Genomic DNA, 19,594 nt, shown 5'->3' with positions numbered 1-19,594 from the left:
GAGTTCTAAAAGCTCCTTCCTTAAGGACAGGGTTTCAAGCTCCTCAGCCCAGTAGGTTACGCCAGTAATCTAATTCACAATGTGAATCACATCTCTTCACCTTAATTAGAGTTTGACAAAACTACTCAACATACTATGCTGTGGCCACGAAACAATCATTGTATAGCATGTTGTGTGAATAAGATAATTTTTAGTCACAACACAGTACACAAGATACTGTACACTTGTAATGGTCAAGACATAATTATGTCATGTAAATGACTTCTTTTTTAGTCGCCACTGGATCATGTATGCGTCACTTATCCTTGTCCTAGACACTACACACTTTTTTTCTTAGAAACTGCAATATAAGAAATGATATACAAAAGCATTATTGTTGTCCAAAATCTCTTTTGTGCCTTAGACTCTTAAAATACAAAGACTGATGTCTGGAGGTGGTTGTTGGGGTGGCTGGGGGGAATAGCAGTAGGCTATGGACCCCTGGAGGTTTTTCGCCTTTGTTTGTTCATCTACATCTGTGCCTAAAGGCTTTGCTTAATCAATAATGTATAAATGTTTCTTTAAGTTTCCTTCTTTGTAATTTTAGCTTTCAGTAGGTGGCTGATTGTAGAGCTTAGAATTTCTGATAAATGTATTATTCCTACAGAATTATCTTTATTTCATGTTGGTCTTGGTTTGTCCTCAAAATTGTATACAGTAGGTAAAGAACTGAATTGCTGCCCACTTCCCCACTAGGTAATACAGTATGTGTAAATGGCAGAAGGTATTTTAGCCATAGTGATCGAACAAGGTCTCTGGGACACTCTCTTTATGTAGTAGAATCCATACTGTTACTAAATCAGTAAGAACAGAGACACAAAAGCTGCAGTAGCTATCGTACCGGGACTGATTATTTTATTCTTCTTTGTGCATAATAAGAAGCCACCATGTTTTGCTGAGTCTTCATCTAGACCAGTGGTTTTCAAACCCGGTCCTGGGAAAACCTTGTGTCTGCTGGTTTTCATTCCAGCTGGGATCTAAGTCTCCAGTGCTAATAATGACTTAATTAATCTGCTTGCTTGTTTAGATTTTGTCTTTAACTTATTTCTTCAGTCAGTCCTGAGTGTCAAAGATACCCTATTTCAAGGGTAAGATGTAAACATATAAATATGCACAAATATAAAATAGAAATCAACTAGCCCGTGATTAATAACTCGGCTGGAGCATAAACCAAAACGACACAGTGTTTCTTCAGGATTCGGGCCTTTCTGTACCTTGGACCTTGTCACAAAAAAGTCAGATTTTGAAAATACAGTTCTTTATCATCTTAATAAGATTCCCAAAGTTACACTGCCAACCTTTTATTGAAATTTTAACAATATATAAACATTTTCATTAATTAAATCAGCATAAGCTTATTGAAAAATAAAATGATGTTTTGGAAACAGCTATTCAGAATAACTGTCTGGAAATATTCTAAATCAAGGCCACAAACCCAGTAAGTGCATTGAGACAAAGGACTCAGGCATTGCATGTTATTCTCAACTTGGTAAAAAAAAAAACACTGTATATCACACTGATTTACAGTGTTTAAAGCAGACACAGAACTACTTGAAGTACCAATGCTAGTTACTCTGAATAGCTCTGGGTCTGACCTTTTACATTACCATCACAAGAGCTGGTGGTTCTATAATAAGAATTTCTGGGGTGGCTGTGCATTGTAATGGCTAAATTATCACATAGAGCTTCACCGCTACTGTTTTCATTTCACTTCCTAGCTGTGGAAATGTGATTATGCGTTGTAGTGAACAAATATAAATGCAGACAAAATCTGTCACTTAATATTTTACATCAGAAACTGAATGTTCAGACTGGTTTAATATTGTTGAAAAATGATACAACAATTATTTGTGATTTAAGTCAGAAATATACAGCAGAAATACAATACATACTGTAAGTTAACATTCCACAAGAATGTTAAGTACATTGACTCTTAAGCATTTATTCAACTTACCAAGGGTGGGGTGTCTAAATGAAGTTATTTATAAGTTAAATGTAAATTAACTAAAAATATAAGCAGACCTTCTGAGAAATATTAATGGTCTAATGGTGCTAAAAGACAGGAGTTCAAAAGATACCGAACACAATCAAATGCATTAAGACAGGGAAAGTACCTCAATATTTTGAAGGTCTGTAAAACCAAAACTATAATAAATAACATTGTCACAAATGTTGAATACTTAGTCTACACAAAATAAATGAACTTCAGATTTGTACAGTATAAAAAATAATCAAACATATAACATATACTTTTTGTTAAATATAGTCTGCTCTCCAGAAACCTGGATTTTCGAGTTCAGTTCTCATATTTGCATTTTTAATCCTTTTGCCAACATGATCAGAAGGAGTGATTTAGTGGTTTATCACAGACCCATAGGCACCTTTTTATCTTTATTACTTTCACAGATATAAACATCTAAAGATATCTGGTTAAATCAAAAACCCACATTGAAGAGCCAGGTTTTAGGAGAACAGGTCATGAACGTATCCTTTTGGTTATAGATCAAACTTATGAATTCAAGCAAAACGTTTGAACTTCTAACAAATGTACTAAAGCTATACAGTAAAATCCATTTGAATATTTACATTTATTCAGCATTAAGGATGTATCATCATGCATTATATTACACATGTATTGTCAAAACAGGGTCCAGAACCATAATACCTTGCATATGGTCCACAGTCACTTCAGAAGTATACTTAAAGTGTATGATAATGAATTTGTAAGGTATGCTTTATCTTTAAAAAGTTCCATTTTAAACACATAATGAAGGTAATAAAGTTCAATATTGTCTTTGTGTTTTAAAAATCAAAAGAATACTGGCTACAGAAAAGGTTTTATGTGTCAACAGCATCAGGCTTGTGGTCTGGATGACGGGTGTGATGTCTTCTGTTTCTGCTTTTCTTACTTTCTTGCACGTGCTTCCATTTTCCTGAGGAGCCTTTGTTTTTCTGACGCCTTTTCTCCCTGTACCACATTTGTTCGCAGTACTCATCAATTGTAAAGAGAGGGTTATTTAACAGCTGGAGATAGTCTTTGTATCTGTAGCGAGGTTCCAATGTGAGACGCGACTCTGCTATGGCATCTTGTGTGCGTGACACCTGATCCTCTGATTTGGCCTGCTTGTTTTCCATTTGGCCATTCTCAATTATTTTCAAGTTCAGCCTGAGTATAGTGTGGCTGAAAGTATGTTCCTGTGCAACGCAATAATAAGTTCCTGCATCCTTCTTGTGGAGTGAACGAATCAAAAGGCCCAGCTCTGTCTTCATTATTCTTTCATCAGGCTTTACCTGCATACAAAGTGGATAAATATATACAGTATATAAATCTGGTACCTCCATGAATTTGTTTTAAATCATTCCCTCCCAAATTGCAGCCTTCTATCTGAATTTTAAATAGAGGCACAAATGGTTCATTACCACAGAAAACAATCAGAAGGTGGCTCTTAAACTTAGAACGTAGCCTTCTAAGGTCTTGACTAAGAGTTGGTGAAAACAAAAGATAATACTACTTACATTAAAGATTCAGGAATTTAAATTGAGTAGCATGCAACATAGGGTTAGTGTGTTAATGATCATTATAATGAGAAACAAATTGAAGTGACAAAGGGGAAACAGCCTCAATGCTTTCAAAGGTCAACACAGTGCACTGAATGTCTTTTACATTAAGATGGCATAAGGCAGATGATCAGGACATGATGGCATCAGGTAAAGGTCAGCTCCCTATGAACTACATAAATGGGCTGTTTAAATAGCTCCTTCTTTACAAATTAATCACATGTCATGGTGCTGTCAAAGCTAAAACAATACATCTGCTAAAGAGGGGAAGATGAAGCTTCAAAGCATACTTCACTTCACCGTCTGAAGTGAAAAATAGACCACAGAGAAAGATTTAGAGAACAATAGATTCATTTTTTTCTTCTGAATTCCTTCTGTTGAAATACTCAAGCAAATAAGGGTCAATATTCAGCACATCCTTACTAAACAGTTGCCAGCTTCTGCCATCTAGTTAGCTACAGTTTACTTAAGAGATGATTTACTCTAGAGGTTAATTTTATTTTTCCAGTATATTTCTCCAGTATATTTGTCTTCACAAGTTGCAGGATTACAGATCCCACAGAAACTTTTGAGGATACACAACTGTGTAAAAAGCTACTTAAGAAGACTAACATGAAGTTACTAATTTTGTTTTAGCAGGCTATGTCTTTGGCAAAGCATTAGAAGCAACATAAAACTTAGCTTTTTTCGGTGAGAAACATTGTTTCTACTTTCATTTATTTTACAACTACATAAACAAGTACAACATATACAGTATTTTTGTATACTTATAAGTGAAATGCCAACTTTTGATTATGGTTTTACATTGTTTTGAAATAAAGTACATTCGACTCAAGACTCAAGATCATTCTTCCTAGACTAAGTAGTATCTGGACTCAAAGGCTGAATTATTTATTTCTGTCCTAATTGAATAATAGGTTGACACTGCACAAATACTCAGCATAATGCAACATTTTAATGTATACATTAAGCAAATAACTAAATGAATAAATTAATTTGCCTTGCTAAATTTCAAAGGCAGTGGGGGTGATCTGATTTTTTTTCTTTGTCAAAGGTCATCAGTTTAACTTATAAGGCAGCCACTTTTCCCATTCATTAGGCAAACACAATTAGTGATTTTGATAAATTCACTCTGAGAGTGCTGACTTAAGTGTTAAATTACACAATAGGTTACACTGGACTGGAGCTCTGTTATCATTAATGTAGATGGTTTGGCTCAAGATTGTGTAAATCACTACAACTGAGCTTCATTCTAGAGGGAAGTATGCTTTCAAAGTAGCAGAATGGATAAGATGAAACAAAGAAAAAAATATAAGGACAGTTTATCCTTTTAAAATATTTACTCCAGTCATTACCAAATAATAGTAGATTAGTCTTACATAACATAATTTACTTTTTAGTTGTTGTTCAAAATTAGCAGTAACCTTTGATTTAAACTTATTGCTATTTGCCTTAGGATTATATTGTCTTAACACTAAACCAAATGATAGATAATATGTTTGTGCTTTATCTTTTGAATCAGAAATTTATGTTACTTAGCTGGGGAAGCCTCCAAAGACCCTCATTCATAAATGTTCAATCTTCAAACCTTGATGTTTTCATTTATTTGTTTAATCTTTTAAACACATAAGGACAAGATAAAGAGACAATTACAAAAAGTGCTTTTCTGGAAAATTAACATTTAACATTGGGTTGGTCTGCCCATTGTTTTACTGCCTTTTTCAGAAACTGTGCCACTGTTTCTCATAGGTTCTGACACATGTCTGTTAATCTTCATAGAAAAGACTGGGGGAAATTAAAACGAGCTGCTCAATTTCAATACACACAGTACAGCAGCATCTACTTGTCCAAAAGTCGCCCTTTCACTTAAGACAAGGCATCTGTGACTAAAGTATAATGACATGAAACATGCCAAGCTGTATTTTTATACAGAGGTCTCTATTGCTGCCTTGTAATCTAGTTAAGCAAAGTTTATGCTGTTAATTAAAAATCATAGTGTGATATAAAAAAGAAAATGCATTGGTGTTTTCAGGAGAGATAAATACTATTACTTAATTTGTTGGAAGCCATGCTTAGATAAAGGTCACTCCTGCCATTACATAAATCTTTTAAACATATTAGAAGTCTATAAAAATTTGCAGTAAACCCAGTAGGTCAAGCATTTCATGCACTGGCAGGACCAGGTATGTTAGTAATTAAGGGTAATATATTACCCCTTTGATGGCAAGTAACACATTTTCTGAAATCGGAAAGTTCTTAGGGGTGCAGGTTCCCTCTACTGGTTGAGGTAAGACCCATCATGAAATATCAAGTAGTTATCTCAGTGTTCTGATCTGGGACTTCACACTCAAGCAGATGTCACATAACACAACTATTTTTGTACATTCCAGGAAGTCCAATCACTCTATAATTTACTGGCTACATCTTTCTTTTTTATCTAGTTCTTTGTTCTGCAATGCATGCTTACGTGGTTCCCTAAGGCTTAGTGCTTCCATTTCACACCTTACATGAAATGCAGAACATAGGGGCAGAACTTGAATCTGGAGATTCTCTTTACTTTATGCATATACTGTATATTTAGCTTCTCATATAAACTACTAGTAATCAGTTCTAGATCAGTATCTAGCAGACAAAACATACCTGTGGAAGATGAAAGCATGATGTTTGGAGTATATTCTTAGTGGGCTCCACTATCTTGGGTGACTTTCAAAACATATATGGAAATACCTTGTACTTATACACTAGATATTCTGTATGAAATTTCCAGTAACAATCATATGCACACCACACAAGCCAACAAAATGCAAAATAAGGCCAGCACAATTTGAATCTGGCCTCTAAAACCCACAACATTCAGTTGATCCATGATTCATTTTAAGTACAGAACTGTTTGGAGATGTTTCCTAATAAGTCTCAATGACACCCTGAATGTCTCTGCTCAAAGAATAGTGGGCACCATTTTTCACATAACAGAGGAGTGTTGAGATGTGGCCATGTTCCCTGTGGTCTATGTCCCTCGATTTGATCTACTGTTCTGGTGGAAAACATTCCTTGTTCTATGGTTGTTCTATGTTTTTATGTTCTTTCGTCGAATAAAGATACATCAATATAGTTCTCAGTGCAGCCGAGGCAGATGTGGTGTGCTGACATGCTTTGTGGATGGTCACACTATTTCCTGACATCCATGGGTCCTGTCCTTTCATGATGTCATGCATATTAAACACTCCATTGTGATGTCATGCATATTAAACACCCATGAATGTGTATGACTGACGGTCATCAGGATTTAGACAGAGAGGGGTTTACCACCTGGGTAGAGATAAAGATCTGGGGGTAGAACAAAGGAAGAACATACTGAAGGTACACCTAGGGAAGGTTATGGGAAAGATGTGTAAGAAGCATGGTGGAAATTGTGGTTCTAGATTATCTTATTCATTTTATGTTGATTTTTCCCTCCACAAAACTAAATAAAAGTTAATTAGAATAATAATAACCAGAAAATAGAGATGTGAATTACTAAATGGAAACATTCAAACTTGTATTTCTCACAAAGCTTTGGTCATAAAGAAAAAGGTAATAAAACGGGGTTGCTAGGCCTTAGAAAAATAAAGTTGGTTTTACAAAACAAGTCCAACAACTAAAATGGGTGAGAAAAGTGTAGGCGCTGCTGTGCATATTTTAACACTATGGAAAGGAGTCTATTATGGTGTCTGAAACAGCAGAATGACCCACTGACAACCCGAATTCCAGTAAAGATCTCGTCTCCTCCCATATGCTATTGAGAGACAGACAGGGATTTAATGCCAAGACCTAAAAGGTGACAAAAAGGAGACGCTCATTGAGCCAACTGTTTCTGATGTGGCCTTCTGATTCCCTTCCCTTTCCTTCCTTAAGGAAATGTGTCATAATGTATCGAAGGCAATCTTTCAGGCTAAGACTGCGTCATGAATACTAAACAGTTACAATGGGTCTCTGTCAGCATTCACTATATTGGTTAAATAACTGAAACACTTTGTAAAGGGCACTTGATCAGAATTAATGAACTAACTTATGTATATATGTACTAAAAATGCTGTATATATATATGTTGTGCACACATTTAAATATATGTTATGTCTTTGTAATGTATTTACTTATCTGTTTGCTGGTACAATTGTTTTACAAGAAAACAAAATGCATTTGATAAAAGATCCTAGGTTCTGAAGTTTAGTATGCCATTTTGTATGATCAGTAATGCATTTTTATTTCTATACATTTCTATAAGAGGAATTTCTATACATCTTCTTTAAATGTATACCGGAACACAGCAAAGAGAACTGGTATTAAATCAATATATATAATACTGTGCTATTTTGATCTAGTAACCCTTTATCTGGATTATTTAGGGCACAGAAATGGAAAAAAAAGGAGTCTAGGGAGAGAGGAAATGGATAATCACACATAATAAATAAAGAAAGTTGTGCAAAATGAAAGCTACAGCAGCATTCCTTCACATTTTACGATGAAATTGACCATAATTTCAGGATATTACACTAGGCTGGTGCATTTTATAAGAATGTCATTAAATCCCTGCAGTTCAATTCCATATGGCTTTTCACCGAAATAAAGATATGCTCCTTGGAAGCAGTGATCCCAATACTTTGCAATTGAGTTGCTATTAATTAATTCAACAATCAATAACAATGACAACCTTCTGCTCAGTAAATGGCTCAATCCCTTAACATAAAGGAAGTGGTTATATCCCATGACTATTAATCACAGATGACTGGTAGTCCACAAGTGACTACTACTACATTTTTGATGTCAGAGGGACAGAAACATTAATTTCAATACAGGAAGCATTACTGTAGCAGACATGCCATTAAAAACACAGGATTCTTCCATATAATATTACACTATGAAGATTGATAAGAATACGTGGCAATTTTAAAGAGTGAACATATACCCGAGTCAGCATAATCTTGAAAAAACAGCAGAGGTAAGATGATTGGTGCACATTGGCACAAATTCCTCATTTAGATCATCATCTTCCTTGTTTTGCTGTTGTAGACAAATTTTTACATGCTCCCTAAAAATGTATATGTAAACAATGCTAGTTGTCAAATTATTATAGGATTTCTAAAAATATTAAATGAAAGATGAAAAAATAGAATAAAGGGGCAATAGTGCACTTTGAGAGATTACTTTGGGAAATTATTATAGTTCTTCCAAGTTGTTGCCATTTTTAAACAATGCATTTACTTCATTCTGCCATGGATTATATTAAAGTTTGCTATATCTCCCCATGTTTTATCATGATTTTACTGTGTATTAACATATTGTACTGTTATTTTATTTTGAAAAAACATTTAAACCGTAAGATTGTGCACCATTATTTCTTTCCAAACAGCTTAAAGTAATCAATTTTATAATGCAATTATTATTTTAAATCATTAACTATTTCTGCTCTGTTTTTTTTTACAATACTATCATGCCATTACTGGGCACCACTTTACCAGAATACCTGGAGAATACTATAAAGAATGTAACTTAGACAGGGAGAAGACCCATGCTAAAGGGACTGTAGAAGGCATGACAATGTACATAAAATGTTTACTTCCCTTGTATTCTACACATGATGGTTTGGACTCTCTGTAATACATGGTGCAGTGGCTCTGTGGCTAAGGATCTGTGCCTGTGGCTGGAAGGTTGCTGGTTCATATCACATGGTCGGTAGAGGAATCCTACTTCACTGGGCCCCTGAGAAAGGCCCTTAACCCCAACTGCTTTATAGGGGTGCTTTATAAATGACTTACTCTGTGCTCTGACCCCAAGCTTCTCTCCCTGTCTGTGTCTCATGGAGAGCAAGTTGGGGTATGCGAAAAGAATTTCCTAATAGAAGAAATTGTATATGGCCAAAGTGATCTTATCAATCTGTTGTTGTTTGCACCCAGGTTTTGCTATTAAGTGCTGATAATTCACCTCCAACAAGTCCAAACTGATAATTTGATAATAACTGATAAACTCATAATACATGCCTAGCTATGCTACCACAATAAAATAAAATCCTGATGCATGCAAAATTCCTACAGTCCTGGAATTCCTGCAATGTAAGCTAATATATATATATATTGTCCTGAATGTTTGGTCTTTGAATAATGTTTGGTCAGCTCTTGGTGCTAACAGCACTGAGCCAATCCCTATATACAGTAAGACATTTGTTTAAACTGTAGAATAAGTAAAAGTTTAGTATGTTATCATGCCTCAGAATATATTCCTACACTTACAGAAAAGCAGAAGAGAACTTATTTAAGTCTAGAACATAGAAGATCACAACACCAAACTTCTTTAGATTGAACGTTGAAACAAACACCAGAGGGCACAAGTGGAAACTGCTGTACATGGAATTACATTAACAAACTGAGAACACGAGGTTCTTACCCATCGGGATGTGGGAGTATGAAAAACGCTGCCGAGCCATAGTGTTGCAGCAGTATCCTGGCTTCTTTCAAGAAATGCTGAATGACATCCAGTCCAGAAACTAGCTACTAACTAGTAAACTGGCTAAATGGGTCAAATGGCCTCATGTTATTTGTAACTGTTCTTAATCAGAACCTTATTTTTCCTTATGCCATACATATATTACACATACATATACACACAAGCCATTAATTTAATGATAGGACAACCAAACAAATCCACAGAGTAGAAAACTCAGACATACTGTAACTGTAAGTAATCATGAACCTTATATGTTCTGCAAAATATTCATACCTAAAGCATAGTGAATATACTGTAACTCAAACTGCTAGTGTGATTTTAAATACAAACATATGGACAGCTCCATTACATTCTGGCTGTTGGGGATATGCTTTCCACTTCAGAGAATAATAAAAAAGCTCTCTGTCTTTTGAAGTTTCAGCACCTGTCTTTATGTTTGCATTCTTTTAAAAGCAGAATAGTGGTGATATTGAATCTGCTGACTAGGCTCATCTTTGTCAATCCATTCTGTAGATGTACGTCAAGCTAGAGATCAGCAAGCATTTCTTTACACTTACTTTCCGTGTGCCTGAAGAAGTTTGCTGTTTCTGCTATTGGTCATTCATCACCTCTTTGTGAAACAAAGAACACTGAAGTGACCAGTTGCCAGATAAACCAATAATGAGTTCAACTAAAGCCGAATATGCAATTATAGCTAAGTATTAAATTACATATTAATTTTAAATTAAATCAGACAAATAGTTTTGATCTCACAAAAACATAAGAAATACATGATTTGCTGCACATTGTTTTATGAAAAGTTGCTTTCCAGGTATTTTTTTTCTTTTTCAGAGACTAGTGAAAAGGAATGACAGAATTCCATAAATATCACATGATACTGTTGTGGAAAAAAAAACATTATCAGAAACTTTGCCAAATGGAATATCAACTTCAAAAGATGTTTTCTTTAACAAAGAGATGCAATGAAAAAATGCAAAACTGATCTCACTGAAAACTATATGTACACACACATCGGCATTTCACTGGCAACAGCAAAAGCCAAACAGGACATACTATATTCCTTCGAGATCTGACCTAGAAAAAGGTTATCACATCAGTGGAAGACACAAATAGCCAAAAGGATAAATCTTTATGTGTTGATTATTTTATAACATTACATTTCAATTAAGATAAGGAGTGTGTGTGTTGGGGGAAGTATGGAGAGAGAAAGACCAGACACAGAAAGAAATGAGCATGGTCCAAGAGCATATATGTATGAAAGTCTATTTTTAAAAACCGAAAATAGATTTGGATTATTATTATGGCATTAGCAGTGGCATTAGCAGTACAGTAGTTGAACCAGTAGTAGGAGCCACACTAAAACATTATCATATTTTAAACATTATAGTTAACAAAGAACTACAGTATATAGTTCTTATAGTTAACATTTCTGTCAAAAAAGGGACAATTAAAAATGACCGAAAACTGTCACAAGTTGAAAGTTTACATAGTATTTTTATTATTGTTTAAATTTCCTCTTAATACATACTGTATATATTTCTGTGTAACTAATTATAAGAAATCTGAATAAAGCTATGCCTTTGTAGTAGGAATATTCAGCACATTGTCTATTCACTATTAATGACTGGCAATAATGTGTGCTAAGGATGCATTTACTTTTTAGCTAATCTTTCTTTAAGCATTCAACTAACTATACAACAAGAGGCCGGAACAATTCTTAAACAGAGCCTGCAGCCATTCAATTCTCAATGGTTAAATCGACCAAGAAGTTTTACAGGCAGACTTGGAAACTCCCAATAGTCGTATGTCCAGGTCATGGTTTCAGAAATCCCCTTGTTTAAGAATAGTATTTAAATGGCTAGCAGCCAGGCATCTTGGTTATCTGATCTCATTTATTCTGCACTTAGTTGCATGACCACCTTGAAATTATAACCCTAAATATCCAGGTGAGGAGAAATCCTAGAAAGAGTTATATCTTATTATTCACAGCTTGCGGTCATTTTAATAATATGGCGCCCTGCCAGAAAAAAAAAACCAAGATCCTCCAAAAAACTGACATCCGAAACATATTTTTCAAAATGCTACACATTACAGTAAAAATGATACAATAGAATTCGAAACCTCCTTTAGGAGTAAATTGCAGTGCCCAGTCAATAATAAACTGACAATGTTTCAACTACTGATTCTGATTATTTCAGATGTTAAGGTTGTGTGCCTTTTTCTCAGAGTTGGCACATTTATTGGCATTTAGACAGGGTTGTCCCAGCTGCCAGTTTTTATGTAAAGGTCAATCTTTCAGGCATTCATAGAGGAAGGCAAATGCACTGGTGTGAAGTACATGGGAACACCTCAGACACCTCAGAGTTATACTATTTCACTGTGCTTGTAGTTCGATAGTATACAAATCGGTCATTGCCCATGGTACTGTATATTATAATGCATATAAAGTTTTCTTAAAAAAAACAGAAATGCGGTTCTCTCGCCTACATCTCCAATATTAAAATTGCCACAAAGTTAGGTCTGAGTGCCACAAATATTGCAAAAATGATACTGACTTTTAACATACACTTTGCTTGCCTGGAATACTAAGAAAACCTATTTGTGCTGTATTTTATTATGCAAGTGGACCATTGCAGAGGTGAGTGCAAACTTGCTTGTGCCACTGTCCTGCACCTCTCCAGTTCTGCTCTTCTGTAACCACTATTTCAGTGCTATGGCTTGGCAGATTACAGGAACTAATAGTGCTGCAAATAAAATGTGTCAAAAATGGGAGACCACAAAAGAGACCACACACACACACATTCCATGAAAGAGCTAACAAAAACAGTACTTGTTCACAGAAAAATATCCAAATGCATGCAATGCTTTAGGACAGAAAACCAAAACCAAGACCCAACTACTAATTTAAACAGAATTTTATAATAGAACTAAGGTAGTTAAAAGTGACCCTTGCCAGGATATGGTTTTATGTTTTTGACTGCTGTGTGCACAACTTAGGAAGAAAAATGTTTAATTTAACTGAAGGGTGAAAAGCGATATTACCTCTTCCCGATGGTCAGTCCCAGACCTTTGCAGAAACCACCTGATGTATGCCTGCTGAGACTTTGGGATGCATTCCAGGAAGGTTGAGTTATGTTCAACACCAAACATGAGCTTTTCTTCAGCATACTGATTACCCATAGCTAGGGGGAAAAAATCATATTCAGTATTTTACACAAATAGCTGTTTCAATACATAGAACATCCTGTCTTTTAAACTAATGAAGAATGTATAACAGATGTGTTCTTTTTGTTGGGGCCTTATTTGTTAAACAAGGTAAAAATTAAATATCAGTAATGCAAATATTAATATTTTATCCTTTTACTATACATAATATGCAATTCAGTGTAATGCCATAGACAAATTACCTTAATTATTTACCTTTAAGTTTTTTTAAGGGCCAACAAAAATACTTACTGTCCTCTAGATCCCAACACTGGCTTGAAGGATCGCCATGTTTTATGTCTTGCCTTCTAGCCCGTCTGCAGAAGCAATACCAGAGACAATACTGTCAGATTATTAAATCTTCTTCCTCATTAACATAACATGACTTGCTTCTTAATATGTTTAATATAAATGGGCTGCAATAGATCCACATTTTTTTTCTATTTCTGTGGTCTGCAAGAGTCAAAGTAATTTATTTATTTTCATTTTGTACATTTCAAGTTTTATAGATTTGGAGATTTTGACAGGTAAGGAACTAACATTCGATCTTTTTAAATTCTCTGCACATATTGAAGGGAATGTTGTTTTACTGTTTTTGAAACACAAAACAAAGTAACTAAATAATGGTCTTATCAGTGTCATAATTGTGTTGTTTTAATATTTTAATTGTATTTTTCTCTCTTAAATTCTGTTCAATTCAGAATATTTGTTAAACTGCAGAATTTCCTCTTTTTAGGTTAGGTTTCCTGAGCATATGCTTGTAAGATATAGAGCAGGAATGTTAAGAGCTCTGCAAGTGTTAGTACATGTTTTATTGTTTTAAACTGTTATTGAACCCCCAGGAAATATTCCTACATATGTCTAAAAAGTATGTAAACAATGTACGACAGTAGTAAATTTGAATCCTTGTAAAACAAAACATTAAGATATTGTTATTTGATATATTCTGTTTCTCTTGTACACGATTCATTATAAGGAGAACCTCTCATTTTCATCAGATTAAATCTCCTCCTCACATGCTCTACTGAGAACAGAAATAAAACCTTAAAGCCTAGAAGAGTGGCCAAAGGGAATGTCAGTAACATAGAGTGAAACAGAAAGCTTCAGTCCCAGAAACATCAATCTACTGGTGTAACATTACACGATTTCTGAAGTTCTTCAAACAAAAATAATTCAAAAACTGACAATTTACATCTGGCTACACTACAAAAATAGATAATTTACATCCAATTCAAATACAAGCTTCAGGGGCTCTCTTTACCATCCTGTTCTTTGAAGGAATAATGAACTGATAGCGAAACTGAAATTAGGGAGTAACATGATTCAAGTCACTGACAATTTTCTTTTTTTCTTAATGAGGCGGTCTGACTCTTCACCTTTTAGGTGCTGGGACATATCTTGAACAGGAATATCCATCCCATGCACAGTAGGGATCTCTTGCAAGACAGCACTCAGCACAGACCTTTCCATAAATGTTACATCTGTGCAGAGATACTTGTACAAGGCCATCTCTGGAACCAATATATAACTGTTGCTAAAAATAACAAAACAAAATGTCATTAGACATATGCAGTGCAATGACCTTCTTGAAATGGTTCCATGCATAAACAAAGGTGGAAAAACAGATTTCTGTGACCTGAGAATATAAGTATTACAAGAATCTTACCAGACATACTGTAATAAAGTCTGCCTTTGTTCTCTGTTTTGATTTATGATAGCCCCACAGAGATTTAGACACACCATCGCTGAGCTGGTTAAAAATCCAACTGTCTTCTGCCTCTAATTCCAGCTCAGCCCTCAGAGACAGCATTGAGCTTGAAATGTTGCTAACTTTTCCAAATCATTTTAAGTACCTAAATGGTTACAGGTACATGAATATTTACAAGCAACTTGAAGTTGCCTATAATTTCGGAGCTCAAAGTAATTTTATGGTCCAATTAGCAAGTTATTGGTTCATTTAAGAGCTCAGTGTACATTAAGTACGGTACCTGAAAGCACAGCTGGAATAAAACCCACAAGCAAATCGGGTCATGAGAATCAGACTTAGGGAAGCTTACACTGTGGGTTTCCTTCAAAGACTTGCAATTGTATACTATGTATTATTATTTAAATTAACAATATATAATAATTAAAATTAATAATACAATGTGATAATGTACCAAGATCACTGAATTGTCTTAAATCCCTTTATTTATATATTTTCTTTGAATCTGGCTTTTAGTTGTTCAAGGGTTACATACTGTTGCAGTCATTCAGACCACAGGTTGAGCCCTACACTCCAAAATCTCTCCAGCTGGATTTTGTCATTTAACAACAGTGACCAGGATTGTGCAAGCTGCAATGTACAACATGCTGTGTTCTGGGTAAGCTGGATACAAATTGGCCAGAGTATCATGATTTGCCTCATAACAGTGACTCCCTTGGGTACCTGCAAGTATTTGTCTAAGACCTGTTTGCCTTGTCTTGGTTCAAAGGTTGTAGCAATGAACTGAGATGATTTACAATTGGAAGTTCCAAGAATGGAAAAAAAACAATGAATGACTCCAAATTGAAGATGAAAAAAATACAAACAGAATAAACATTATATGATTTAGTCAATGTACTCTTGTCTATCCAATACATATCCTAGTACGACTCCTGAATCCAAGCCCAGGTACTCATAGATTTCAGAAATAAATGCACTTATATTATGACAGATAAATGTGTTATGTGAATCACTGTCCAGTTTAAAAACATATTAATATAGCAGATAACAATTTAAGTAATAAGGAAACTGTTAAGATAGGGTTAACTGGAAGAATGCCTTCCCTATTGTACCTTTCTACCTATTTGTAATTTGCTAATACATTGTTATAAATTCATTTCTTTACTCACTCTTTATGCTCAGGATAGTATATTCAATATATCCTACTATGTTATCAAAACAAAAGCCCATATTTTAGGCTATTAGCACATCCTCTAGCCCTTAAGTATTAGTGTTGAACATTAAGTTTTTGGGATTCTCTATTGTATTAACATTGTATCTCCAACTGACCCTGACCTTTCACTGAACTTCTTCATCTAGGAGAGTTCTATGTGTGGGGAGGCTTTTCATCCTGTGAGATTTATAAAAACACCCATCCCGCTGCTCTTTTGACAGAAGTGAGAATGTTTTTCCGGCTCAGGTGTCACAGTTCCATACTGGTACAGCCTATCAGTTACAAATGAGCATTTTTATATTAACGTCTTCTGAAAGTTACAACATAGAGCATGGCAGTCCTGGCATTTTCACATTCCTCATAAAAAGACATAGATATAAAGTAAAAAGAACTCACTGCATACCTGTTTGGAGGATATCTCCATGGTCAGAATTGGTGAAGGGACCTACATTGAGTGAATAACACAAAGGAGCAGTGAAAGATCTATGGATGTGAGAAAATGCACATTATTTGGGGATCCACTACCATTTAATACTATTACATTTCATTTTATTTTTAATATTAACCCCAACAGAAGAATTAAAAATGCTTTCAATGTCAAGCTACAACTTATTTTCCTTGGAATCCTGTTTTCTATTTTCTATTTTCAAAAGGGATAAAGGAATAGCATTTCTGATTAATGACTATCCCACAATACATAATGTCACCAGGGGGGGTCTCTCTGCTCATCAGAACTCTATTTTGTTATTATTCCTTTTTTTTCATACAAACTAAATTAAATCCAGCTGGAAAACAGATAAGGTATACGTATATTGATCCAAAGGCAGGGATATGGAAAGGATAAAGAGAATATAGTTTCAGACACTGACACTGAAAGGTCTCCTGCAAAATGTGCCTCTTTCAATAGCTTCTCTGTAGAAAGGCAAGGCGTTGATTAGTTTCACTCTACTGAGCTGGCGTGAGCTGTTATGGGAATATTTGTTCTGTATTTAGATAGGGTATTAATACTTTAGTTCTGTTTGATCTGCCAATTGGTGGCAAGAGAGCTTCTGGTTACATTTTTTATGAATGTAAATGTCAAGCACTGTGTCGTTTCCAGGTAGAGTGTCAAAGCTTTCCGGAGATTCCAGTAATTTTCAGACAACGTCTTGCTTATATATCTGTCAAGTCTTGATAGATTTGCTCATCTCCTGAATAAGCCTGTTCTTGCCTGTGTTTCCTGTCCTGAAAAAAGGTATTTGGTGTTATATAATCCTGTGATGGCCCTGTTTAAAATTATTGTTTTTTTTGTTGCCGACTAATTTAATTCTGCCAGTTTAAGCCTTTGTGCTTCCCTTCTTACCTCAAACACCTGCAGCTCTTCCAGCACCACCTCTTCCGTAACCCAGTTCTCCTGTGTTATGCTTACCACTTTTAGCACAGTCCCCACATCTAAGAAACAGAAAATGGAGAAATGTTATTTACCAGACTAAGAAGTAAACATATATGCAGGATAAAAGGCTAGTTCATTAAGACCTTCTTTCAGGCACCAGTGCTCCTGGCATTATATAACTAGCGCATTGTGTGTACTAAAACTAATTTTTTAAGGTTGTATTGTATCTCTGACCACTGTGACTGTGATCTTTTGTTATAGCAGGTTGGTCTCTTTGTCTGTGTGGTTAGGGTGCAGAGAGCTCTGCCTAAAATATATATTTGAATCCAGGGTCTGACTTTACATGTTTCAGACATATGTAAAACTCTGCATTTCTGTAATGTGAAAATAATAGGTGATAGGTTCCATAAAAATAGGTTCCATAAAGGTTAGTTTTATTACCTTAGTCAACATTAGATTTTTTTTATATGATACAGTAGCAGAGTGAGTATTGAAGAGTGTGTATTTCCAACATTTGAATTTCAGGGACATGCAACCGGCAACTTTTGAATAAATAAAAAATGTTAATAATTAAAATATAATGTATTATGAATATGTTATATGCCATATTCTTCCGAATATTACATTTTTAAAAATACCACCGCTAGCATATTTTAACTCATATAAAAATATATATATATATAAACAACATCAGTCTTGCCAAATACTGAATACAAATATTTGGTCTGGTTTCTGGGCTAAAAAACAGAACATCAAAAAGGAAGCTGGTAAAATGAACAATTGCATGAACATATGTTTTCATTTCATGACAAAAGGGCTTTGCTGACAACAGCCCAAAGTTGGTATTCCCTTTTCTCCTCATTAGAGTATTTGCCAAGAGTGTTGAAAACATGAGTGACTTGTTAAAATGGTGCACTACAGCATAACGGGATACTGCTACACTTCAAGAGTGAGATGATAACCGCTTTTAATTAAATATATTTTAGCTTCCACCAAAATAATAAGCTGATAAACATTAAAGGATGATACATAAGGTTTAAAACCATAAAGGTCAGAAAACAATCTTAGTTTTTTCCCTACCACTTATTTGATAGGATACATCGCCATCTGCTGACAGAAATGTGCTAACACACTGCAGGATTTTCCAAACAATACTGGAGAAATTCCAAGAGTGTGATACAAAACTCTGAAATTACATTAAGTAAATATCTAAATTCCTATGAGTCCTGTGTACACTACTAGTCTGAACTAAAGAAATAAACTATTCCACTAATGCATTCCTCAAATTACAAATTTTGTACAGATTACAAAAACACATTTTTGTTAAAATAAATGTGCAATATTTCTTGCCTGTCCCCAAAAACATAACAGAATACTGTCCATCTTCTGCTACAACGCGATCCACAACAATCTGGGTCAGCCTATAGTCCACATTAATCCTTGTGAATATGGGTTCTCCAGTAATAGGATATACAGGTTTGTACATCATGGGATGGTATTTAATGAAGCTGATGACATCATCAGGAAAGTCCTTTGTTGATTTGATAAGTGGATCATATGTCTTGCTTGGACACTGTAAAACAGAGGGGAATATAATTTAAATTATAATTATAATTCAATACATAAGTTCTATAAAATACATATAACATTTACCGTACTAATTAGTTTAAACATATAAGAAGTGACATTATCAATAACATAACGAACAAGCAAAAGACAAAACAAACATTTAACTTTAAAAAGTTATAGTTAAGAGCATACAGTTAATTTAAATTTTTGAACATAAGAATAAAGAAGGTGGAAAATAAAAATTAAAAAGAACAATTTTGGAAAAAATTTAAAGTGTTGCCATGTAAACATCAAAGGAAGACTGTATGTACTCTTCCCAAACCAGGCATTGGGTTAATCTTACTGCTATGGTAATCCCTAAATAAGAGCTTTCATACAGCCACTGTTCTTTTATAAAATGTTCATAGATACCGACTTATAAAATTATTGTATTTTTATGTTAAGGTAATTTACA

At 34.6% G+C, this 19,594-nt stretch overlaps 1 protein-coding gene across 2 annotated transcripts in view; it reads right to left on the bottom strand.

The window, feature by feature from the left end:
- Positions 1–877: 877 nt before the first annotated feature.
- The window catches only part of sema3d (sema domain, immunoglobulin domain (Ig), short basic domain, secreted, (semaphorin) 3D), a 193,395-nt gene continuing 174,678 nt past the window's right edge, over positions 878–19,594 (bottom strand). For both annotated transcript variants that reach the window (XM_015352729.2, XM_006633618.3), the window contains exons 12-18: positions 18,922–19,144; positions 17,542–17,630; positions 16,603–16,644; positions 14,658–14,815; positions 13,534–13,598; positions 13,120–13,259; positions 878–3,330 (exon numbers count right to left, since the gene is read on the bottom strand). In XM_015352729.2, coding sequence (XP_015208215.2) covers positions 2,878–3,330; positions 13,120–13,259; positions 13,534–13,598; positions 14,658–14,815; positions 16,603–16,644; positions 17,542–17,630; positions 18,922–19,144 — 1,170 coding nt within the window. In that variant the 3' untranslated portion in view covers positions 878–2,877. The remainder of the gene's footprint in view (positions 3,331–13,119; positions 13,260–13,533; positions 13,599–14,657; positions 14,816–16,602; positions 16,645–17,541; positions 17,631–18,921; positions 19,145–19,594) is intronic.

Source organism: Lepisosteus oculatus, chromosome 7, assembly GCF_040954835.1.
Source record: "Lepisosteus oculatus isolate fLepOcu1 chromosome 7, fLepOcu1.hap2, whole genome shotgun sequence".
NCBI lineage: Eukaryota > Metazoa > Chordata > Actinopteri > Semionotiformes > Lepisosteidae > Lepisosteus > Lepisosteus oculatus.
This window is presented reverse-complemented; position numbering and strand designations above follow the sequence as displayed.